This window comes from Silurus aristotelis, assembly GCF_946808225.1.
Source record: "Silurus aristotelis genome assembly, chromosome: 27".
In the NCBI taxonomy this organism is placed as follows: Eukaryota; Metazoa; Chordata; class Actinopteri; order Siluriformes; family Siluridae; genus Silurus; species Silurus aristotelis.
The window spans coordinates 3,383,328-3,409,415 of NC_139600.1; the positions used below are offsets into that span (position 1 = coordinate 3,383,328).

Here is a 26,088-nt window from a genome sequence, read left to right on the forward strand (position 1 = left end):
CGATTTCCAAAACTATGAAAATGTTCCTTCTACAAAGCACTGATGACATCAAATGAAATGTCCTTATTCCTGCAAACAACTGGTTCTACATGGGCCTTGAGGGAACAAGCCCTGGATCTAAATCGCAAATCATTCTGATGCATCACATCGCATCAGAGGCTTTGAAAAGGATTCTGGGAAACTCAAATGTCACGATCAGATGCTGAACCTTATCAGAACTGCTCAAGAGTATTGAGAAAAAATCCCTCTGTGGTCTAATGTCGGACAACGCGAACGCGTTCGAGATCGAGACAAAGACGACGATAATTCCGCTCGTCTTTTGATCCCAGCGCTTCAGTAAACACGCCGATCGCCTCGGCACGGTATTTACAGGGACGTTCCTGCGGTAACGAGCCTCCCACGGCGCTTCTCACGACCTTCACCTCCAACCAGCAGGGAATGGTTTATCCGAAAACAATGGCGGTGTGACTACAGATCAGGACTCGGGCCTCGACTATCTGTACTGATTTTACAAGCACCAACCCAAAGTGTCGAATTAACTTCACAGCTGAGGAGGGCTTGATTCTAAGTGACAGGGGGGGGGGAAAAAGAAAAAAAGTGTCAAAATATGTGAATGTCAAAAAAAATGGAATTCATCTCCAGGCTGTTTTTTTTTCTTTTTCTTTTAAACACAAATGATTAAGTAAAATCCCATGTAGACCTTAGAAGATAATCCATACAGATCTATTTTTTTTTTTTGTTTGTTTTTTCGATTTCTGCACTTTCTAACAGTGGCCTCGAGATATAATATAGAATACATGATCAAAAGCTTCAGCTCAGCATAAGATTGTGTGCTTCTTCTTAAACATCCCATTTCACCTTTGCTTTTATAATAACCTGCAGTCTTCTGAAAAATTGTTTCACTAGATTTAGATTTTGTGTAACACTCATTCATCCACAATGGTGTTAGTAATGTAATTGAGATGAGGAGGACTGGGGCTGCACCCTGCGTTCATCCTAAAAATCCTCTGTACCAGGAGATCTTCCACTCCATTTCATGTAGAGCATAGCTTCACAATGCTGGCTTTGTGGACCAATTCGGAACAGTGTTGTGTCTCCGGAAAATCTTGTGCTAGCGTATCCCAATCGTGTGCTTCTAAATTTAAAAAGGAAAAGCATATGGCTGCCAAATCCAGGTGTTTCAAGACTTGCTGTCCAAATCTATCACTAGATCACTAGACCACTATCAATTAGAATGTGGGAGCTCAGTGGTTAAGACATTGGATTTTGGATAGGAAGGTCTAATCCCAGCACCACCAACCTGCCACTGCGTGGGCTCTTTAGAAAGACCCTCAACCCTCAACTACTTGGTTGTAAGTTGTTCTGGATGGGGTGTCTGTCAAATGCCATCAATATAAATGCAGTCGAATACTTTTATTTCCAAGGATCGATACCATTTTTTTCGTTTCAAACTTTTTTTAGCTTCTCAGTCAAGCGGCTACTTCACAATGAATATTTTAATATCCCCCCCATCAGGTTTTTAATCATTAATGATGAACACTGCTCTGTGATGAAGACTGCTGGGGGTCGTGTCCTATATATCCGACCTCCGCTTACTTCTATGACCGTGCAACATAATCACGAATCAGTGTTTTAATTCATATAAATCTTTAAAAAAAAAAGAGAAAACTGTCATGCCCTTGTGTGTAATTAACAACATAAAAAGTGATGGAGAAGAGAAATAGGAGTGAGCTTTGGTTTTGTCAGGCTCGGAGGGAGGATTAAGGTAAGCCGGGAAAGGCTTTAGTCCCGATTCGAGGCTAAAATATAAAAGGAGGCGTGTGACTGTGTCGGAGTTTTTTCGTTTATTTATTTATTTATTTCTATCTTTTTATATAGGGATCAGACGTCATTCAGTGATCAAAGCCACGGCCCGGGCCACGGCGATGTCTTTACGGCGTATAAAGCGCTAGCAAGGACACGTGCCGCCTGGTTGCGGATTGGATATACGCCGAGATACTGGAGCCGAAACACAGCGTAAGCAGGAATCCGTGAGAGCTATGTGGACTCGTTTCCAATTAGCCCTTCGTACGCGTCCAGGAAATGCCTTCGGATAGACCAATAATTGATTTTTTTTTTTTTTCCGGATTTGAAGCTCGGTTCTATGTGGGGCATCTGGAACCTGACCTCCTCTAGTCAAGCTTATTATGTTAATTGATTTAATTTGATAGTCTTTTTTATTTATTTGTTTATTTACTTACTTACCCACTATAAAGCTCTATCTATCTATCTATCTATCTATCTATCTATCTATCTATCTATCTATCTATCTATCTATCTATCTATCTATCTATCTATCTATCCCATTATTATTCTATATTATTAGAAATATATATACAGTGGAACCTCGATACTCGTGACGTTTCATTTGGAACTGGACTGAGAGTAACTCCAGCGGCTCGAAAGTTCGGAGTAATATTTTCAAAACATAATTTGTACTAATAAGTTACATCAAATTTTGTATTTTATTGTATTATACATTTAAAGTAGTAAATAAAACATTTATGACCAGTAATTTACATTTTGTGAGTTTACAGTAAAGTACATGTACAATTCCCCCCTCCATCAAAAAACGATTCAAAACCTCTCTCTCTCTCTTTCTCTCTATCTGTCTATCTGTCTATCTATCTATATAAATATAATATACAGAAAAAAAAAGGTGAGTAATTACTAAAACAAACAAATAATACAAAAGTCCATATATATATATACATACACGTCTCAGGATACGGTAACATGAAAATTTTCCCTGCATTTGAACCTGTTCCAGCGTGACCCAAAGTGCACAAAGAGAGCTTCATGAAGATCTGCTTTCCAAGATCTCCTGCTATAAAGCTCAACTCTCATAAACACCTTTGGGTATACTTTGGTTATACTTACAGTGTGGAAACGACAAGTTTTATGGTTTTGAAGAGACACGTGCATGTTCGTTTTGTTTCTATGCAACAAACCATGTAATGTAACAACGTAAGTAACGTGATCCTTCATGCTTATTACATATTAATGAAGCTCCGCCGTGGTATTATACTACGGCATGCCAGTGATGAGTGCCTCTCTCTGGCGTTTAAGTACAGCGAGTCTTATGTTTCTGACATTGCTATGACATTGTAATGGATTGTGTGTGTGTTATCTGAACCGTACATGTGGTTAAATGATACAATTACACACCTATAAAATGCTTAACAACTAATAAACGTTTAAAACCTAGTGATAGAGGGTTTTTTTTTTACACCCTCTCGCTCTCATTCTTCTAACATTTGTGTAACAATAAATTCGCTTCTCAAGGGCAAACTTCTCTTAGCGACGCCCACATGACCATCTTTTTGACTTTATTTTTTTTCCCCATCATACTGTATTCATGTCAGACCAGCACATTCTGCCATCAAAACCAGACAAGGATCACTACTTTGCATTTGGTTTCATTTGACAGTAAAGGGAATGGGGGGGAAATAAATAAATAAATAAATGAATAAAAAGACTTGAGCGGATGAAAAACGGCCACTCTTTTCCCGCCAGCTTCCATTACAGACGAGGAAGAGCAAACGATTCCCGTCGATAGCGTCGCGTTTTTGATTCATGACCGAGCGAACGGAACGAAGAGCGTTATTAATTCCGCTGGTTCGAATAAATAAATAAATAAATAAATAAATAAATAAATAAATAAATAAATAAATAAATAATAACAACGAAAATCACCAATAGACATACAGAGATGAATGGATAGATAGATATTGATGGCAGACAGGCAGATAATGAACAAAGACAGACAGACAGACAGACAGACAGACAGACAGACAGACAGACAGACAGACAGATAATGGACAGAGACAGACAGGCAGACACAGACAGACAGAGACAGACAGTTAAACAGACAGACAATAGACAGAGACCATAAAACAGACAGACAATAGACAGAGACCATAAAACAGACAGATCCATAGACAGATAAACAGATGAACTTCCCTTTTCTTTCTTTCTTTTTTTTCTTTCTTTCTTTAGTACTCCCCTGGGAGAGGCTTTAATAGTTTAAACAAATGAAAACTTTATATCGTTAATAAAGACGAGGTGGTGATGAAATAGAATTAATTTTTTTAGTTATTTATAAATTTCCCCTATTCGACTCGCGTCTTCTCTTCTTTAGAACCCACACACACACCGTGACTCTCCTGCCATGGAGATTTTTGTGGAGATGTTCCACACGCACATCGCCTCCCCACACATGACCTCCCGCACATGACCTCCCCACGTGCTGTCACTCGGTTTCCTCCTATTTTAGGGTTCGATGTCTTACTGTTTATAGCCGAAGGTCCCGATAGCATCGCCATAGCAACAAGAGTATAAAGACGGCAACATCGCTGTGAAATAAATAAATAAACACTGTAAAAGAAAGAAATGAACAACAATCATAAAAAGAAAGTGTAAATATGAATCTTCCAGTCTGCACGGTTTCGGAGCGTTATGCAAGAGCGGTTCTTATCTTGCCTTTGTTTGAGACAGAAAAAAAAAAAACCTGAGGACATCGAGGGAATATGAGCCACGCCGGCCTACAGTGTGATGAATCTTAGTGTGGAACTGATAAAAGTGTTTTATATATATATATATATTATTATTATTATTATTATACAACTTGCTGTTATAATAACCTCAATTTTTCTGGGAAGATGCTCCATGTTAGTAAAGTCAGGTACTGATGTAGGTGAGGTGAGGAGACCTGAGGTGCAGTCAGTGTTCACATTCATCCCAAAGGTGTTCAATAGGGTTGAATCTCTATAGCAGGAGATCCACATAGGGATAGAAAAGTCAAGCGTCCCAATACCTTTGGTGAAAGTGTGTGTGTGTATGTATGTGTATGTATGTGTATATATATATATATATATATATATATATATATATATATATATATATATATATATATATATATATATATATATATATATATAATTTTTTTTTTCTTCGTTTATCGCGGGTGGATTAAATGGAGGATTACTGTATTACTATTATCATCATTCTCCAGATCCTAAATTGATTGCTGCCAAAAATCCCACAAATACACATTTATTCTAGAAGTTGGATATGTAAATTTATTTACAGAGTTATTGGGCGACCTGGTAATGTACAATGTTTTAATCCAATTTTGTGTTCCAGCTGTTTTTTTTTCTTTTTTTCTTTTGAACACAGCTTGAGCTCGAGCCGTGAGAGCCGTGAGAGTCTGGCTGTAGGAGAATGAATATGAATCACTGTGAGTCAGAAGGAAGGAAATAAATCACGCCGCTTACCGAGCACGATGACACACACACAAACACACCTACATATGCAACAATAAACCCTGTCTCTGGTGTGAAACGGGCAAATATGAAAATCAGCATGTCAGCAATTAATGCTTTTCATCAATCTTCTCAAATTTTCTTTAAAACTCCATTTTTTTTTCAATTCTTTCACTAATTTAGGAGCAAACATTCCTTCATTTCTCCCTGAGATGAAGGACTTAGCTTCATTCACCTGCTCGTGTCTCTTCTTCCTCATCATCCAGCCAGTGGAATCTATTTCTAATTATTTTATTCTACCCTCCTCCTTCTCCTCCTTCTCCTCCTCCCTTCTTCTTATTCTTCCTTGTTCTCTCTCTCTCTCTCTGAAGCGAAGGATTTATGTGCAGTCCGTTCCTTTCAGTAAATACGTTTTATAGGAGGCCTTTGAAAAAACAGCAATTCACTCTCGCTCTGTGTGTGTGTGTGTGTGTGTGTGTGTGTGTGTGTGTGTGTATGGATTTTCTTTTGGGATCATGTCATATCTGTTTTCTTCACAGCGGTCTTATTGACAGCTCGGAGGCGTCATCGTGGGCGACGGACAATGAAGCTCTCGTTTCAGTCCGAACACTGAGGAATTCAGTCAGCAGTCATTCCTTTGTGAATAAATTAAATAAATAAATAGATCGATCGATCGATAAATCAACAATAATAATAATAATAATAATTAAAAAAATTATAATAAAAAAGCATTGGGCTTGTGATAAAAAAATATATCTATACAAGATAAACAAAACAATAGAAATGTCTGTAAATGTATTAATTTTGTATGAATTTAATTTGATTTTATATATATATATATATATATATATATATATATATATATATATATATATATATATATATATATATATATATATTATTATTATTATTTATAAATTTTTTTCTATTATTATTTATAAAACATTTTATTTATGAAGCGCATTTAAAATTACCCTTCGTTGGCCAAAATGCTGTGCATAGCAAATATTTGGGAAAGGCACAGGGGTTTATGAGGATTGGGAAGCAGGGAGTTGACGCTGGCTGATAGGGGGAAGCATTGTGCTGTGGCGCTTGATGAGGAATTTAGGGTGGTCTTAGGGCATGATGGGGTTCTGGGAATGTGAATCTAGCTGCAGGTTGGGGCTAGCTTCTGGGGTCTTAGGGGGGGCTGAGGGGATGGCAAATGTGGAGGTGTCAAGGGGGCCTTGGGGTTAATAAAGTATTTGGAATGGCTGATTTAGAGGCTTGATGAGAGATCTCTTTTGCACATTGTACTGTAAACAGTAGGTTGCCTGGTGGTACTGGTTTGTGTAGGTCCTACACTGTCTTGTTGTCTTGGACTTTTTGACCTCGTGTTTTTGCCTCGTAGCGAGGACACTTTAATTCTTAGCTTTGTGTTTGGTATGTAGCTCTATGTTGTTTTATGTAGCATCAGGGTTCTGTAGAAACGTTCTCATTTTACTGTGTACTGCATCAGCTATATATATGGTAAAAATGACAATAAAAGCGACTTGACGAGAATTGTGGGGCTGGGGTTTGATGAAGGATTAGGGAGGTTTCTTGTTGGCTTCTTTGATGATGCACAAAAGACATGATGAATTTAGCCTGCTGGCAAAAACTATGATGTACAGAAGACATAATGAAGTTAGCTCGCTAGCAAACAAGATTGAGACGTTTAGAAGACACAATAAAGTTAGCTAAATAGCAAAAAATGTGATGTACAGTAGACAGGATAACATTAACCAAATAGCAAACAAGATGGTGATGTGGATTTAAAGTTAGCAAACTAGCAAATAAAGTGGTAATGTAGATACGAGGAAGTTAGCTAACTAGCAAAAAAAAAAAAAAAAGTCATGTACAGTGGACAGGATGAAGTTAGCTCGCTAAGCAAGTAATAAGTACCTGTGGCTTTTTAATGTCACTGATTTCTCTCAGAAAATCTCACCAAAAAAAGTTAACGCTAACCCCGAGTTATCACCAGATGACTGTCATTTGGATATTTCATGTACCTCAAACTTTAAGCTTTTTGTCCAATCTTATCATCCTTTCAAAATCAGTAGTTTTGCTAAATTAATCCAGAATCACTGGCAGGTTTGCTACTTAGCTACATCTATCCTGTTCAAATCATCATCAGATTTGCTAGTTAGCTTAATCTATCCTGTTTTCTTTACTACAAAGTATCCTTTCTGAATCATGGGCAGGTTTGTTAGCAATATAGCTTCTTGTAGAAAATCTGCATCAGGTTTGCTAGTTAGCTATCTTTATCCTGAATCAACCCAAACTATTTTAACTAGCATGCTAGTATGAGTCACTCACTATGAAATGATGTTATACAGATATGTTCACATCCCTAGCATCAGCTAACTATATCCTGAATCAACACAAACCTTTGTAACTCGGATGATTTGCTCACTTGCTGTAAAAATGATGTTCTACAGCTATGTTCACATCCTTAGCATTAGCTAGATAGCAAATAAGAATACTGTATAAACACACTAACTAAAGTGTCTTAGAGCGTATGTAGCATACAAGAAGTTAATCATGAGGTTGATATTATGGCTAATTTAGGAAGATAAACACCGCTTTTGATGTTTTGCTGCTCAGGTGGTTCAATATGACAAAAAGTATGAGAAAGTAAAAGAAAAGTAGTGAGTCAGTTTCTATGTTTTTATGTTGGCTTTATTTTAGAGACGCTAGGTGGCTAACGACGAAGCAGAATCGAAACTGCTCGGGCCTCAATGCTGAATCAGCAGTGAGGTTGAGGCTCCTCCTGGGTCTCCTTCTGCTCTTGGAACAGACCAGAAGAGAACCTGCGAGAGTTCGGTTCAGCTCCACTGAGGAAGATTCCACAGATGGCAAAATGCAACCAATCCTCTAAATACTCTATATAAATAAATATGTAAATAAAAAACAAAAAAGCTCCACGGCAAATCCGAGAAAAGTAACGCGAAAAATGTAACCGCTAAATCCGTCTCTGTCGTCTTTAATTAAAATAAATTTGCGCGTGCAGCAGCTACGCAAATGATACGTGAACGTACAATGGGCGAAGAGCTGAGGGAGAAAACAATTCATTCAGTTTCTCTGCTTCTCAGATCCAGGAATATTTTATTTATGAAGCTGCTGTAATCTCCAGCAGGATCACTAGTTAGCTAACTTCATTATACCTACACCGCCAGGTTGTTTGCTATTTAGCTAAATTCATCATGTCTGATGTACATCACTATATTATTTGTTAGATAGCAAACTCCATATCCACATCAGCATGTTGGCTATTAAGCTAATTACATTTGTCTACATCAACATGTCTACGTTATGTTTCTTATTTGATTTGCTCATTTCAGCAGGTTGTTTGCTAGCTAAATAACTTCATAATGTCTTCTGAATGTCGCTATCTTGTTTGCCAGTTAGCTATCTTCATCCTGTCTACTGTACATCACTATTTTTTGCTAGTTAGCTAAGTTCCTTATATCCACATCACCATTTTGTTTGCTAGTTGGCTAATCTAATCATGTCTACTGTACATCACTATTTTATTGCTACTTAGCTAACTTTATTTTATTCCTCTAAACGTCTCCATCTTCTTTGCTAGTCAGCTAACTTCATCATGTCTTTTGTACATTGTAATTTTTGCCAGCATGCTAATCTCATCATGTCCTCTGTACATCTTTTTTTTTTTTTTTGCTAGTTAGTTGTCATTATATCTAAAACAGCATATTTTTCTTTTGCTAAATATTCAACTTTATCCTGTCTACATTATCGGCTCATTTTCTAGTTAGCTAACTATCATATCTACTTCACCGCTTTGTTTGCTATTTAGCGAACTGCATCATATCTATATCATTGCGATTATCATTGCTAATGGCTTTGTTAGCTAACTATCATATCTCCATCAACACTTTGTTTACGTGTCAGCTTAATTCTGATCCATTATCACCCTCATAGGTTATTACTTATAACGTCAAACAAAAGCAGGCGAAACAGGAAGAAGAAAAAAACATTATTGTATAAATGATTGACGGAGATTAGAAATACAAACCGGATTTATCATGTTACATGCGAAAGAACTAGGGCTCCGACAGAAAATAGGACGGAATTTAGAGTTGAACCAACACGTCCGTTATCATCGCCTCGCCTCGATTGTTTTCTCAGAGGCTAATTATCCTAAGAGGGGAAAAAAGAAATTTGCCTTTAACTGAGAATCACCGGGAAGCAATTTGCCTCCCTTTTTTTTGCTGTAATGTCCTTCAGGGAGATGAGCGGAGAGCCGAGAGACATCTCCCGTAGCCACTTACCTCGAGTGAAGAAACACTCAATTCTGGGGGAAAATGACTCATTTTCCACGCCGAGATGGGCTCCCTGAAAACCCATCTCGGTGATTGAGTAAGTAGTTACCAGTCCGAGCGGTGGCGGGACGCGTCGCCACCCAAAAGGCAATCGGCTTTATGAATAGCTCTACGTGACAAACTGTAAAATCCTCCAGATCAGAGCGATTTTTTTTTAAGAGAGAGAGAGAGAGAGAGAGAGAGAGAGAGAGAGAGAGAGAGAGAGAACCTACCTTCATTTTCCAGTTCGCTCTCAAGTTAGCTACGAAAATTTAAACACTTCATCTCAGACACACAGGGTCATGAAGACCAGGAACGGAAATGAGACAAAAAAAAAGAGGTTCAGTACCTTTAGTTTTACCTAAAAATTTGATGGTTCCACGGAGGAAGTCGAGGCCAGAAAGCAAAAAAAAAAAAAAAGAAGAGGGGAGAGAAGAAAATTCGTAAGTTATGGTGGTGTGTAATGAGTGGATGAAGATGAAGGTCTGCTAAAGTGAGGATGACATATTCATTCGACCGCCATGTGCAATCCATCAAGGTGCCATTCCCGAGACTTTCAGAAGCCAGGCGTCCTCAAGGGTTCCTCCCAGTTATCAAGACGGACAAACTGAAGAGCAACATACTGGTTTTAGAGTCTGGCTTGCAGCTTTTTTCTCGAATCTTGCAAGACAATTCTTCTTCTTCTTCTTTCGGCTGCTCCCATTAGGGGTCGCCACAGCAGATCATCCGTCTCCATACCACCCTGTCCTCTATATCTGCCTCTTTTACACCAACTACCTGCATGTCTTCCCTCACCACATCCATGAACCTCCTCCTTGGCCTTCCTCTTTTCCTCCTACCTGGTGGCTCCATCTTCAGCATTTTTCTACCAATATAATTCATGTCCCTTCTCTGCACATGTCCAAACCATCTCAATCTCGCCTCCCTCACCTTGTCACCAAAACATCCTACATGTGCTGTCCCTCTAATAAACTCATTTCTAATCTTGTCCATCCTCGTCACTCCCAACGAAAACCTCAACATCTTCAGCTCCGCTACCTCCAGCTTCACCTCCTGTTTTTTACTCAATGCCACTGTCTCTAATCCATACAACATCGCAGGTCTCACCACAGTCCTATAAACTTTCCCTTTCATTCTTGCAGATACTCTTCTATCACAAATCACTCCTGTCACTCTTCTCCACCCACTCCACCCTGCCTGCACTCTTTTCTTTACTTCCCTAACACACTCTCCATTACTTTGCACTGTTGACCCCAGGTACCTGAACTCCTCCACCTTCTCCACCTCTTCTCCCTGCAACCGCATCACTCCACTGCCCTCCCTCTCATTCACACACATGTACTCTGTCTTACTCCTACTGACTTTCATTCCCTTTCTCTCCAGCGCATATCTCCACCTCTCCAGGCTCTTCTCAACCTGCTCTCTACTCTCACCACAAATCACAATATCATCTGCAAACATCATAGTCCAGGGAGACTCCTGTCTGACCTCGTCCGTCAACCTGTCCATCACCACTGCAAACAGGAAAGGGCTCAGGGCCGATCCTTGATGCAGTCCAACCTTCACCCTGAACCAGTCTGTCGTACCTACTGCACACTTTACTGCCGTCACACTGTCCTCATACATGTCCTGCACCACCCTCACATACTTCTCTGACACACCTGACTTCCTCATACAATACCACAACTCCTCTCTCGGCACCCTGTCGTACGCTTTCTCTAAATCCACAAATACACAATGCAGCTCCTTCTGTCCTTCTCTATACTTCTCCATCAACATCCTCAAAGCAAATAAGGCATCTGTGGTGCTCTTCCTCGGCATGAAACCATACTGTTGCTCACAGATGGTCACCTCTTCTCTCAGCCTGGCTTCCACTACTCTTTCCCATAACTTCATGGTGTGACTGATCAACTTAATTCCCCTGTAGTTACTGCAGGTCTGCACATCTCCCTTATGCTTAAAGATCGGTACCAGCACACTCCTTCTCCATTCCTCAGGCATCCTCTCCCCTTCCAGAATCCTGTTAAACAATCTGGTTAAAAACTCCACTGCCATCTCTCCTAAACATCTCCACGCTTCTACCGGTATGTCATCTGGTCCAACCGACTTTCCATTCTTCATCCTCTTAATCGCTGCTCTCACTTCCTCCTTACTAATCCTATCTACATCCTGCTTCACCAACTCCACATCCTCCAACCTTCTCTCTCTCTGATTTTCCTCATTCATCAGCTGCTCAAAATACTCCCTCCATCTTCTCAACACACTCTCCTCACTAGTCAACACATTTCCCTCTCCATCCTTTATTGCTCTAACTTGCAGTACATCCTTCCCAGCTCGGTCCCTCTGCTTGGCCAATCGGTATAAATCCTTTTCTCCTTCCTTAGTGTCCAACCTCTTATACAGTTCCTCATATGCCTTTTCCTTGGCTTTCGCCACATCCCTTTTAACCTGCTGCCGCATCTCCTTGTACTCCTGCCTACTCTTCTCATCACTCTGTCGATCCCACTTCTGTTTTGCCAATCTCTTTCCCCTAATGCTCTCCTGCACTTCCTCATTCCACCACCACGTCTCCTTGTCTTGCTTTCTATTTCCAGATGTCACACCAAGTACTTTTCTAGCTGCCTCCCTCATCACTCCTGCAGTAGTTGCCCAATCATCCGGCACCTCTTCACCACCACCAAGCCCCTGTATGACCTCTTCCCTGAACCTCACACTACACTCTTCCTCCTTCAGTTTCCACCATCTTATTCTTGTTTCAAACCTTACTTTCCTCCTCTTCTTCTTCGCCTCCAAAACCATCCTACAGACCACCATCCGATGCTGTCTAGCTACACTGTCCCCTGCCAACACCTTACAGTCTCCAATCTCCTTCAGGTTGCATCTCCTACACAGAAGATAATCCACCTGTGTGCACCTTCCTCCACTCTTATACGTCACCCTATGATCCTCCTTCTTCTTAAAATACGTGTTCACCACTGCCATTTCCATCCTTTTAGCAAAATCTACCACCATCTGCCCTTCCACATTCCTCTCCTTAAAACCATACCTACCCATCACCTCCTCATCACCTCTGTTCCCTTCACCTACATGCCCATTAAAGTCTGCCCCAATCACCAATCGTTCTTTCCTAGGTACACCATCTACCACTTCATCTAATTCACTCCAGAATCTTTCTTTCTCCTCCATCTCACAGCCAACTTGTGGAGCATAGGCACTGATGACATTTATCAACATCCCTTCAACTTCCACCTTCACGATCATCACCCTATCAGAAACTCTCTTCACCTCCACTACACTCTTACTGTACGCTTCCTTCAGAATCACCCCTACACCATTTCTCTTTCCATCCACACCATGATAAAACAGTTTAAACCCACCTCCAATGTTCCTGGCCTTACTCCCTTTCCACTTGGTCTCCTGAACACACAACACATCTACCTTTCTCCTCTCCATCATATCAGCTATCTCTCTCCCTTTACCCGTCATAGTACCAACATTTAAAGTACCAACCCGAACCTCTACTCTCCTACACTGCTCCTTTTCCTGCCGTCTCTGTAGACGCCTTCCTCCTCTCCTTCTCCTCCTTTTCCTCCTTCGGCCAACAGTAGCCCAATTTCCACCGGTACCCTGTCGGCTAACGATACCTGTGGCGGTCGTTGTTAACCCGGGCCTCGACCGATCCGGTATGAAATTCTCATTTGTGATCCGCATATTTGATTTGGCACATGTTTTACGCTGGATGCCCTTCCTAACGCAACCCTCCCCATTTACCCGGGCTTGGGACCGGCACTAATAGTACACTGGCTTGTGCCCAACTAATGGCTGGGTTGAATCTTGCAAGACAATTATTTTCCCAGAAATGTCATGAGGTTGAATCATGTTGAATCAAGATAAATGATTAATTGGGTTTTTAACTATCCAAAGAACCCCTGAGGAACCTTTTCCGGGAGTGTGAAAAAAGCACAATGTTTTGACCAAACCAAATAGATCATCAAGCAAAAATCCCTCAACTCTGGTTGCACCATGGAACTAAAGATTCTATGGACACATAAGGGCCTTAACCCCCTGAAGAACCCTCAATGAACCTTTTTCGTCAATGTAGGGAGAGTGATCCTACAAACCACTTCCATAAACATGAACCAGTGTATACATACTCCACTCTTAGAGAAAATAATTGAGGACCTCTTCTGAGTTCATTAACTTATTTCTGTGGAGGAACCATTGTTTTCTGGAAAGTTCACCTAGTTTTGGTTGAAAGAGGTGGAACATTCACAGATACCTTTTAATTAAAAGTGATATTTGTAATGGGTTGATGGGCCAGGCTTCATTTTCCTGCTCCATCTGTCATCAACAAACACTGATTGTAAATACTGAAAGGTTCTCCAGAGGGAATCAATGATGGTCCAAAAAAATCCAAACATTTTAGCAAAATCTGGTGACTGGTAGCCCTGGTTAGGATTTACTGATAAGACTGACGTCCATGAAGAGGAATTGATCTGAAAGGATTTTCTACGCTCAAGAAAAAGTGAACGGTCTACAGAAAAGAAGGCATTCGTGAAGCTAAAAAGTTCTAACAATGTCCGAAGCCCTCAAGAAATCCTTTTCGTGTAAGAGCATATTAGGAGTTTTTGTCAATGCAAATTCAATCCTATTCCCATTTCCTCTAAGCAGAACCATTAAGAGGATGCCCCCGCTCAACAGCTGTGACTTCCTGGTTCCAATTTCAGAAAAATCAGAAGAAAAGATAGCAGCCCGAGGCAATGAAGGGAGGAACGGGGTGAGAGCGTAAGAGCGTGAACTCTCGAGTGCAAAGCAGAAGCAATGAGGCAGACGAGGAGTAGAAGCAAGACGAGGATGAGTGAGAGAAGGAAGAGGGAACAGGAAACATACCTTGGTCTCCCATCATCAGGTGTGCCAGACCTTAAAGGAAAACAAGAGCACAGTCAGCAAAGAATACAAATGCAGAACACGAACATTCGTCTGCTCGATCAGACAGAGGGGTTTAGGATGGAGGGAAAAAATGGAGGAGGGGAAAGAAAAAAAAAAGACCTGACACATCTGACTTCATCTTAATTAATTTAAACCATATGGACAGCATTTGTGGGAGCTCAGTGGTTAAGGCATTAGACTCTGGATTGGAAGTTTAATTCCCAGCACCACCAAGCTGCCACTGCTGGGCCCTTGAGCAAGGCCCTTAACTCTCACCTACTCTATTTTAAGGCTCTCGAAAAGGTGTAAATGTAACGCCTGGGACACCTAAACTTTCCAGTCATGTGGGGTTCTTCCACAAACTGTTACCCCAAATTTGGAGGCAGGCGATTGTATGTGATGTCTCTGGATGTCGAAGGAACTAGGAGACCCAATACCTGTTCAGAGCTGTAGAGCTCTGATCTCAACCCTATTGGGATGAAGTGAAACTGTACCCCAGGCCTGACATTACAACACTATCAGGGTGACATAATAACACCTTTGTGGATGAACGAATCTTCACACAAATCTCCACAAAATCTAGTGAAACATCTTTCCAAGTGTAAAAGATCTTTGGTGGCCTGACGTTAGATGAATAGTAAGTGGTACATTAGTCATTAAACATTGTTTGAAAGGTTGTGAGCTTAAATACCTGCTTCATGGGCCCTTAAACAAGTTATAGATAGAAAATGAGAGAGTTGTAAGTTACTTCAGAATAGCTCAGGGGTTTCAATGTTGGCTTTGGATCTGAAATTGTCACTGGTGGGCCCCTGACAAAGGCCCTTAAACCTCAACTGCTTAGTTGTATACAACATTAAACAATTGTTAGTCACTCAAGATCTGTCAAATGTTTTGAACGTAACTGGGAATATTTTGGTAAATTGGTAGCTTAGTGGTTAAGGTACAGGCTTTGTAGCGTAAGTTGCCTCTGGTGGGCCCCTGATCAAGGCCTTTAACTCTCAATTGCTCAGTTGTATAAATGAGATAATTGTAAGCCACTTTGGATCTGCCAAATGCTGTAAAAAAATTTGAAAATATTTGCAAAATGGTAGCTCAGTGGTTAAAGTGTTGTCTTCGGATCATAAATTGTTACTGGTGGGCCCTTGAGCAAGGCCCTCAAGTGCTGTAGTATTAAATGTTAAATAATTGTGCATCAGTCTGGATAAATAAAGCATTTCTTCAAACGGCATAAATGTAGAATAAAATATAAATCGAGACAGAGGGCGGAGCTTGCATGGCATATGTAAATGATCTACAGAACTGTCAATCATTTCAGAATATAATATACCCTATGATTGATGCTAAATTGGAAATCAAAGATCTTTTTTATGCACACACAAAACATCTTGAAAGCTATCGTATTTTTGTCTAATGCCGCCACTTTTTTTGTGCTAACGCTCCTCTAATTTACGGCACAAACACGGACAGCTGGAGCCCAAATCTAATAATGCAGGCAGGCGACGACGCAAAATACAGCCATCATTTTTCTCTCCACTGCACAACATGGAAGTGCATTTGTACCAAACAGTCGAAGTATTATGTACCATAAATGTCACTGAGGGGTTTATTACCGCCTTTGCGTTCTTTCAATTGACCTGAGCAAGCGGTTTAACATGATCCATTCGAATGGGTTTAGCTGTCAGTCTGCCAGCTGAGGTACATTTCCTGCAATCTGGAATCTGAATGGTCGGAAGGGGTTTAATTAATTTTCTCTAGCGGTCGAGAGTAGTGCAAGTTTCTACAACGTCGTTCTGAAATGTTATTGTTTTTATAGAAACAACACAAATTGTCAAACTAGAAATACCTCACTATCTTCCTAGCCAAACTTGCTCCTGCTAGCAACCTATTTCACAATAGCAACTTACACAAGGCTCATACAAAGCTAACTTGCTAGCAAACCTGTATATATTTTCTCTTATTGTTATAGCAAGGTAAATATTAGACACTTGCTAAAAGGCAAAACAAGATTATGAGCATTCGCCAATGTTAGCTAACTTGCTAGCAATTGCAGATCTTGCCTGATGTGGACAAGTGGTTTAACTGTTTGCTAACTTGAAACGATGTACTGACAGAGATGACTGTATAAGCTAGCTTCTTTGGTAGTAATGGACACTATATGGAGAAACGTTTGTGGACACCTGAGCACATGATTTGTGTGTTTTTTGTTCTAGAAAGATGATGCACTCGATTTTGTGGAGATCTGTGTGAGATTCTTTCACAAAAACAGGTAGTGATGTTGGTGATGTGAGGAGGCTTAGGGTGATGTTTCAATTCATCCTAGGGTTGGAACTATATAGCAAGAGATCTTCCAACCCCTGTCAAGCATATCTCAATGGAGCTGGCTTTTTCGTACTGTGGGTCATGCTAGAAAAGGTTTGGGTCTCCTGGTTCTCCTGAGGGAAACAAATCATGCCAGCTCATTTAAAGACATTCTTTGCAATTGTGTCTCTAAATTTGTGCTAACAGTTTGAAGAACTACTGCATATGGTTGGAGAAGTTTGGTGTCTCTGTACTTTAGTCCATGCAGGGGAATCGATTTTTGCTTCATTGATTATCGGGGAAGAAATGAGCCTCTGGAGAAGTTGTTCTAAGTAATTGATGAGTTTAATGCTAGCGCTTGACTCGAGGTCAAATTTGCTAAGCTTACTACGTTTTTTTTATTTATTTTGTGGGATATTTTTTGCCCCAAAATTTCCATTTTGGATTTAATTGAGTCAAATACATAGTATCATAATAATTTTAATCCCTAAATCCAGTAAATTTTCTACAATTTTTCAGAAGCTCAGCAGCTCCATTGCTCAGAAAAACTTGCAAAAAAAAATCTAGAGAATGGAGCTGAGGAATATCCTGACTCCACGCTAGGCATATCAGCTCACTCCAACCAGACAATCCGATCAAGAAAAACACTTTTCTTCCTATACATGATATATTTCTCACCTCTCTTCGTTTTTTTTTCTTCAGAATGGATTTGGAAGGAATTTACTCGCCGTTAGTCAATATGGAGATCATGCAGATGGATGAGTTACCTTTTCAACCTTGAAGCAGAGGGTTTCCACCCATCGCTATGGAAACGCAAACCCGACTAGGTTCTTAAAGAATGCACCGTGTGGTAGGATGTCAAGTTGAATTCAGAGTTCATTTGAAACGGAAATTGACATATTTGGCTTTCGCGAATTAGAACGATTACAAAAGTTTGGTGTAGTTTATGTTTTAAATAATACACTGCAAAAATGTATTATTATTGTTTTTTTTTAGTAGTAGTAGATTTTGTCAGGTTTCCCTGTAAAAAGATTCTGAATATAACATTTAAAAAAATAATAATAATTAATGAAATATTTTTTAAAAATGAATTTCGCATTAAATTGACGCAGATTGAACCTTTTATTCAGAGCACAAACCAAAAAAAGATGTATATTGAAAAATGTTTTATATTAAAAAACCTTTATATAAAAAATAAATTGCTTTCTAAATCCATATTAATTATATTTATAATTCTAAAAAAATCTCACAATAAATCTATTAAATTTTTTGTATACATTTTTTCACTATAAAATATTTTCCACTTGATACTGTTTTTGTTCCAAAATTCAAGGCTGAAATCAGGAATAAAAAAAATGTATTTAGTAGTAGCATTCTATTTAAATCATTTTCTAATATTTTTATCAAGCATTCGTCCTAGTTTAAAATAGTCAATTAATTTTTTATTTTTTTATAAAAAATAAAATAATTGTTGACCATCCAATTCAACAATAATTCCCCATTTGCTCTTATAACAACCTAAGATGTTCCACTAGATTTTGTGGAGATTTGTATGAGATTCATTCAGCCATAAAGTGTTAAGTCAGGTACTGATTAAGGGTGAGGACACCATTAAGTACCGAAATTTACTAGACATTTGTAGCTAAATAAATTTCACCCAAATTTCCACAAGCGCACACTAAGATCTAGTGGAATATCTTCAACTGCTGAAAATAATTTTTTTTTTTAATTATATGAAGCAAGAAATAAAAATAGTTGAACTTTGAAATAAGATTTGTTAGAAATGTTTAGACAATTTTTATATTATATTCTCATAATAACTGTTAAATCGCCTGATAATTACATATTTATACTTAAAAACCTTTAAAAAAAATTGTCCTTAGTTTAATTTATTTATAAACCAAAGTAGAAAGAGATATAGCATGTTACTAGCTATTTTCCGACATCATAAAATAAATTCACATTATTTGATTTGAAAATACGAAGTAAATGTTTGATATTATACCCCATGACTACAATATATAATATTATATAGTGCTCATATACTACATTTTATACTGGAATTGGATTTGGTAATCTCGTAGCCTTTTGAAAATCGAAAATGTTGTCTCAAATTTATTTTCCAAAAAATCGAGAGCACGAATTATACTTACCGTCCAGACGCTGCACTGAATCAACACTGTTCTAGCACATTGGGGTGAAAGTTGAGGTGAGTGAGTTAATATGGAGTAAAAAGTGTAGCAGTACCCACCTTCAGCACGGTTGTCTTCTGTAAGCACAGATGGGGCAGGGAGAGAGAAAGGAAAGACATTCATTAAGCAGCATGCAGACCAATACTTGCCGTTGCATGTCACCATGCAAGGCACCAAACATCACATGCAAGCGTCCTGATCACATGGTCACCTGATCACATCGTCACCTGTCCTCCAGTCCTGAAGGAGGAAAAGGTCATGGTGCTGCACTTTCTCTCAAATTGGCGTGTACTATTATAGTTAGGATTTTAAGACTCGAGACCGGACGTGGTCCAAAGACAATGGAGTCTTTGTCTAGGTCCTAGACTAAGAGGAGTCTGGATTTTATTTCAAGACCGGTCAAGACCACAACTGCAGAGATATCCGTAAATTGCTGGTGGACATCTAGATTTACTGTATTTGTTAACATTATTAATGTAACCAGTCCTGGTCTCAAGACCATTTGTTTAAGGTCTCGGTCTTGTCTCGGTCCCAGACTAAGCAGTCTCTATATAATGTGACCAGTCTTGGTCTTGAGACAATCATTTTTTAATTTTTTATTTCTCTGTTTGGTCTTGGTCACAGACTATGAGGACTCGTGATTTTTATCTCAAATCTGGTCAAGACCACAATTGCAGGAATATCAAAAATTGTTGTTGCACTCTTTGATTTATCTGTTAACATCATTTTGTCTTGGTCTCAAGACTATTTCTTGAAGGTCTCGGTCTTGTCTCGGATCTACTTTAGACTAAGAGGACTTTCATTTATTTCAAGACTGGTCAAGACCACAACTGCAGGGATATAAAAAATATTGTTGTTGCATGTTCTAATTGATTTGTTAATGTTGATAATGTGACCAGTCTTGGTCTCAAGACCATTTTTGAAGGTTTCAATTGTGTCTCATACTAAGTTTTAGGAACTTCCTTAGACTGCTGGTGCACAATTTTGACTCATTTGTTGACATTATTCATGTGATGAGAAGTAAAACTTCCTGCATCGAATGCAACCACTGACTTACTTCAAATTTGTTGTCTTTTGGAATACATAAACATGGGATTGTGTAAAAAATGTTACCAAAACTAATAGAAATGGCCACAAAATTCACGATCTGATTGCAAAAAATAAGATCAAGTACGATTTTTGTATATTATTGCTGATACTTGAAATAATTGCAAAATATCACAAAAGCAAGAGAGCAGTTTTCACAAATCGAATATATGCATGGTTGCAAACAAGGTTTTTAAACAAACGTTTAATAAACAAGTTCATATTAAATGATTTAGGACACATTGTGGTTTTGCTTGATTTCTGTGACAAAAATCGCTCCATAGTGTAGCATTTGACTTGGTCTCGCACTGCCATTTTCTTGTCTTAGTTTCAACCCATCAAATCTTGGTCTCAACACACTCTGGTTTGCAACTTGACTCAATCTCACTCTGTTTAGTCTTGGTTTTCCTCTCAACCTCTCAAACGCTTGGTCTTGACTCGGTCTCACCCTTCTAGTCTTGGTCTTGTCCTGGTCTCAACCTCTCAAATTCTTAAACTCAACACAATCTGTTCTTGGACTTGACTTGGTCTCCTCCTGCCTTGATAGTGACTCAGCCTCACCCTTCTTGGTCTTGTCCTGGTCTTAACCCCTCAAAATCTTGAACTCAACACAATCTGTTCTTGACTTGGTCTCCTTCTGCCTTGGTCTTGTGTAAATCTCAAACCCTAAACGTTTTGCAATTGTCTTGAACTTGACATACTTTGGTCTTGGACTTAACTTGGTCTTGTCTTAGTTTTGACCCCTCAAAGTCTTGGTCTCCACATTTAACACACTTTGGTCTTTGTCTTGACTTTGCACTTAACCCCTCAAAATCTTGTCTTCATCTTTGCATTGTATGGCTTTTATGAGACGGACGTCCTGAACAATGGTGTGCCTCCAACTCGGGATACAATTTGAAGAAAAAAAACCCATATGGCTGGCAGAGTCAAGTGTCTCTATACTTTTATATATTTGTATATCCCATGTAAATCACTGTAAATCACATCACAAGATATCTCAGCAGTGGAGCGCTTCAGGCATTGTAAACCAAACTGGGTGTAAATGCAGGTAAAATTGTCCTCAATCACTGTACCAAATTTTTTTAAGGCATTCAAAGCATTTCTTGGGATTCTATCAATTATCCTCATGGTGACTTTGATTTTTGGCCCCATATCCTTAATAGTAATAAAATTCAGAACTTGGTTTTCAGCTGCTGTCCCTGAAGGGCTTTTTGTTTTTTTGGAGGGTAAATTGTTGTATTACATTACATTGCATTACATTATATTACATACAATGCTTGTGTTTTTAAAAATAATAATAATTTTTACATTTGCATCATTTGGCAGATGCCCTCATTCAGAGAGACCCACATTTCTCATGCATACTGTACAACTGAGAAGCTATGAGGTTAACCTTGTGATGCACATTATCAACTTGCTTGTTAATATTATGAACGCCAGCTATGCTAATTCCTCTCCACTGCTTTTCTTTCTCTACCCATCTCGAATCATCCCGAGGTTGCTCCAGCTCCAGTTGTGTCCCACCTTCAAAGAAGTAGATGCCGACCCCGCAAACATCCCAAACCATCTAGAACGTACCAGCGCTATTTGTATCCCACTTCATGTAGAGTTGGACATTGGACCTGTTTGAATGTTTAAAGGTTCGGGCAGCTGGTGTTGAATCTGTGATGATCTCAATTGTTGAGCTATTTTATGAGTTGCTCATTAGCTCCTGGTTCCACAACGTCAACTGACTGTATAAGACTGTAGAAAGAACATTACTCATAATCTTACACTCCAGTGCTCATGTTAGTTCTCACTCTCCAGTGTTCTGTATTGTTTAAAGACTATAATCACACTCTTGATATCACCCAAATGAGTATGAGGCTCCCCTTTTGAGTCTGGTTCCTCTCAAGGTTTCTTTCTCATAACATCTAAGGGAGTTTTTCCTTGCCACAGTCGCCCCAGGCTTCTCATCAGGGATAAATACACATCATTCACTTTAATAAAGTCCATTAAAAAAAAGCGCTATAGAAAATTGCCTCAAGAGCCTTGTTTAAGGGCCCCAGGGGTGGCAGCTGGCTTGGATTTGAACTCATGACCTCCGGATTTTACATTTATGGCAATTGGCGGACACCCTTATCCAGAGAGTCTTATATTTATATCATTCATACTGTACAACTGAGCAGCTATGGGGTTTAGGTCCTTACTCAAGGGCCCTGGGGGTGGTATCAGGGTGTGGCTGGGATTTGAACTCATGACCTTTAAGATCCAAAGTCCAATGCCTTTAACAATAAGCTACCACCCCCATTTATATTATAATAATAATAAATAGCAACGTTAATTCAACGTCTTTTCAGTTTTTATTGTTTCCCATCTTTAAGTGTTTCATGGCACTCTCACACACCTATTTATACTAGCCTGAGGAATGAGGGAATTGAAATTATAATGCACTTCCATATGAAGGTGTCTGCTGTATATGTTGCGAAAAGAAACATGGAATTGAATTCTCCTCCATTTCCATCGCCCTTCCGTCGCACCGGTCCTGATTTGTCGGTAATGGAGTCACGTGAGTCAGCTGATCTCGGGACGTCGCTCGGACGAATGCTTTCACGTCTGGATGGTAGAAAGCATCCGACAGCTCAGCTTTCCCTTTATTCCTTTGACAATGCACTTACGGAGGGGACACCGCGGCTAAGTGTCCAGGCTCTCTGCTGCGAATCGATGGAAAGCTACAGAGTGCGTTTGGTGCTGGATTACAGATGTGAGTGTGGTTTAGTTTGCCTCAGCTTTCTGATCACTACACAATATTTGTACCATTCTTTGGACAATCTTACAGTTATATGTGATCCTCTCTGAATTTGAACAGCACTTCCTCCAAGCCTGTATCATGACTCGAATCGTGTGCAGGATGATGCTACTGTGCAGAAGACATGTCTCTAGGGGTGGGGCAAGTACAGTCTAGAGGGCATTTGATTGGACCTGCAGAGAGTCATGACTTTAGTCAGCTCATGCTGGTATACTGTAAATAGAATGAAGTGCCTTGAACAAGGCCCCTAATACTCTTTGCTCCAGGGGCACTGTGTTTTGAGTGACTCTGACTCCAGCTTCCCAACATTGCTCGGGTATTTGGTGTCTTTGCTGTTATATAAAAATTGTGTTAGCTTTTTTCCATAATCAAAAAAAAAAAAAGAAAACAACTTCAGGAAGTCTTAAATAAACCTTATATACCCTATAAAGCCCAAAAGTATTGCATTCTTGGGAACAATGTGAACACTGACTGCACCCCAGGCCTCCTCATCTCACCTATATCAGTACCTGACTTTACTAACCCCCCTTGTGGCTAAATGGATCTCATGCAAATGGGGACTACATTGCTTAAATATAAATCTAATATCACACCATGACAGCTCATATGTATCAACTGTGCTAAAGCTGCCGTTTTTAATCTTACTCAAGAATCCAAAACCATGAAATATTAACCTAATAATATACATATAGGCCAAATAAATTCAAACATTTAACTTTTATTAAAAAAAATATATGCTAGCTCATGCATTAGCATGACCAAATGTCTTCTCTTCTGTTTCTTTTTTGCTCGACCCGCTTCTATGGATAATCACTGACGAGTAGCTTATAGTCGTAATAACTTTAAATCCCAGAGGTAGCATAATACACACGACTTCTCACGCAACATCACCGAACTGCTCATCCGATTTCACCTTCCAAATGGGATTAGAGTGAAAAACAAATTAGGGGCTTGGTTTAAAAAAAATAAAAAAAGGTCAGATATTTCGGAAGGTTTCGGTCCAAAAAAATTATAAACACTTCCTGAAAAAAAAATTTATTCGTTCATTTAATTTATATATAATTTTTAGCTGTAATCTGCATTTAAAGTATTCTTACAGGAAAATAAATTAATGAACTATATAATAATAATAAAAATTAAAAAAACATCTTTTTGTGATGCTAAAACATCTCTTTCCAAGATTTCATTCTTATCCTACAGTCACTGATTTTTACATTTCCAGCCTTCATATCTACACAAACCACGATACAGCTGCCAGTTTCTCAAACTTATTAACAACTAAAACTGAATTATTACACTATTATTGGGACACTTTTCCAGCCATATGTGGTTCTTCTCCGAACTGTTATCACAAACATGAGGGCGTACAATTGTACAGGACTTTGGATGATGTGCATGAACCTTTTCCTTCAGTTGGATTAGGAGACCCAAACCTGTTCCAGCATGACCCACAAAGTGCCCAAAGAGAGCTCAATTAACTACATGGGTTGCAGTGGAAGATCTTCTGCTACAGAACTATTGAACACCATTAGGATGATAAACATCAGTACCTGACTTCACACCCTTATGGATGGACAAATCTCTACAAAATATTATGGAATATCTTCCTAGAAGTGTGAAGGTTAATATAAAGATGTTTCTTTCTATTTTATATTCACTGCAGCAATGTTTATGGTTTCTATCGGGTATTTTTAAGATCTGCACCACCTTTTGTTACTCACACAGTCACACAGACGCACACACTCCCTCCAGGAACAAAGCATGAGCTTAAATATCATCAGGATTTGGTTTGTTCCGCACGTCACCAGGCCGGGAGAAAACAAACGCAAAGCGACGACACACCGGGTGGTGGAATGTGAGCGTTGACGCTGGGAAAGCAGGCGGTTTTACACGTGAGACGGCACATTTGCGTTTCCATCCTGTGTGGGCGTTCGAGCTCGTCGCACCCCTAAATGCTTTTTTTTTTTGTGTGTGTTATGATGAGTGTTAGATGCCGAGCTTGAGAAAAACAAAATGGCTGTAAAGGGAATTTTTGGCAGACAAACAGCACTGATTATTATATTTAAGTCATGAGCAATGATTTAAACGCACCTACAACCCAGATTTCACTTTGAATCTTTTTCGCATCTATTCGCGGTTATTACGAAAAGGAAAGCGTCATGGGGTGCCAAAACCTTTTCGATTGGAATTGAATTCAAGATATTTCCACTTGCCAAGGTGCCAGTTTGTTGCAGCGTTTAATATGAGGTGTTATCAAAGTTTCGAGACGAGCTCTGTTTACAAGAAAGTACTTCATTTAGCCACATTTACACACCGTCACTTTTAAAATAGCCCCCTTGCAGAGCAATACTGTGCCCCCAGCATTCCTACCACTTCTGGAATGTGTCCTGGAAGTCTTGCATGTCAAGCATCTTCAGAGATCTCTGCAACCAGCTGGATCTTCAGGGAAGAAGTCGAAGTGTGCAGAAGCCAAATCTAGATCATAGGGTGGGTGCGGGAGTGAGATCATGTTGTTTTCCGGCGAGAAACTCGCATCTGAGGAGACAGGACGTCTTTTGGCGCACTGACTTATGACGGTAGGTGTTCCCTATGACCGTGCATGCAGCCTTGCACTGCCATTTGTTGGCTGTTGGTTGTTTACAAAACTAGTCTTAAAACATTTTGATACAACTTTTTTGAAACATGGGTATTTGCGTCAGAAGGTGGAAAGTGTGACGTTCGCTATGACAGCTCGGTTTCATCTCCAACAACTTTGTCTTTGCTGAATCTGTTTTATCGCCTGAGCTTATCTGTCGTCTTCTGATGTACTGTACGAGCCACCCAGACGTGTTGACGTTTCCATGCAGGGTGTAGAAATTTGGATCGGAGAAAAAAAACTTGGCCCAGAATGCGCGCAATTGTGACTTCCTTTTGAGCACAATACCTTTCGACATTGCTGTCATCTTAAGGCCCTGATGTGTAAACAACACAATCTGGCAACGATGTTGCCAGACACGGCTTTGGGCACAAATCCTGTCTTGGAATGTGTACGCACATTTACGCACTCGATTCGCGGGGATCCCGAGAATGAAATGCAATGCGAAATGATTACACCCGAGTTCCCAGTCATACAATGTCCTTAGGAAGCATCGAAGCTTTACATTTCAAGG

The 26,088-nt window shown here is 39.5% G+C and overlaps 1 protein-coding gene across 27 annotated transcripts in view; it reads right to left on the reverse strand.

Annotated features, from left to right (window-relative positions):
• Positions 1–26,088, reverse strand: part of LOC310721075 (neurexin-1a-like) — a 331,556-nt gene that overhangs the window by 296,443 nt on the left and 9,025 nt on the right. For 9 of the 27 annotated variants that reach the window (XM_083532308.1, XM_083532325.1, XM_083532311.1 and 6 more), the window contains exons 3-5: positions 19,125–19,142; positions 14,537–14,566; positions 9,996–10,007 (exon numbers count right to left, since the gene is read on the reverse strand). The exons of 6 other annotated variants lie outside the window; for them this stretch is intronic. In XM_083532308.1, coding sequence (XP_083388434.1) covers positions 9,996–10,007; positions 14,537–14,566; positions 19,125–19,142 — 60 coding nt within the window. The remainder of the gene's footprint in view (positions 1–9,995; positions 10,008–14,536; positions 14,567–19,124; positions 19,143–26,088) is intronic. 12 more of the 27 variants (XM_083532312.1, XM_083532301.1, XM_083532328.1 and 9 more) reach the window with 2 other exon arrangements.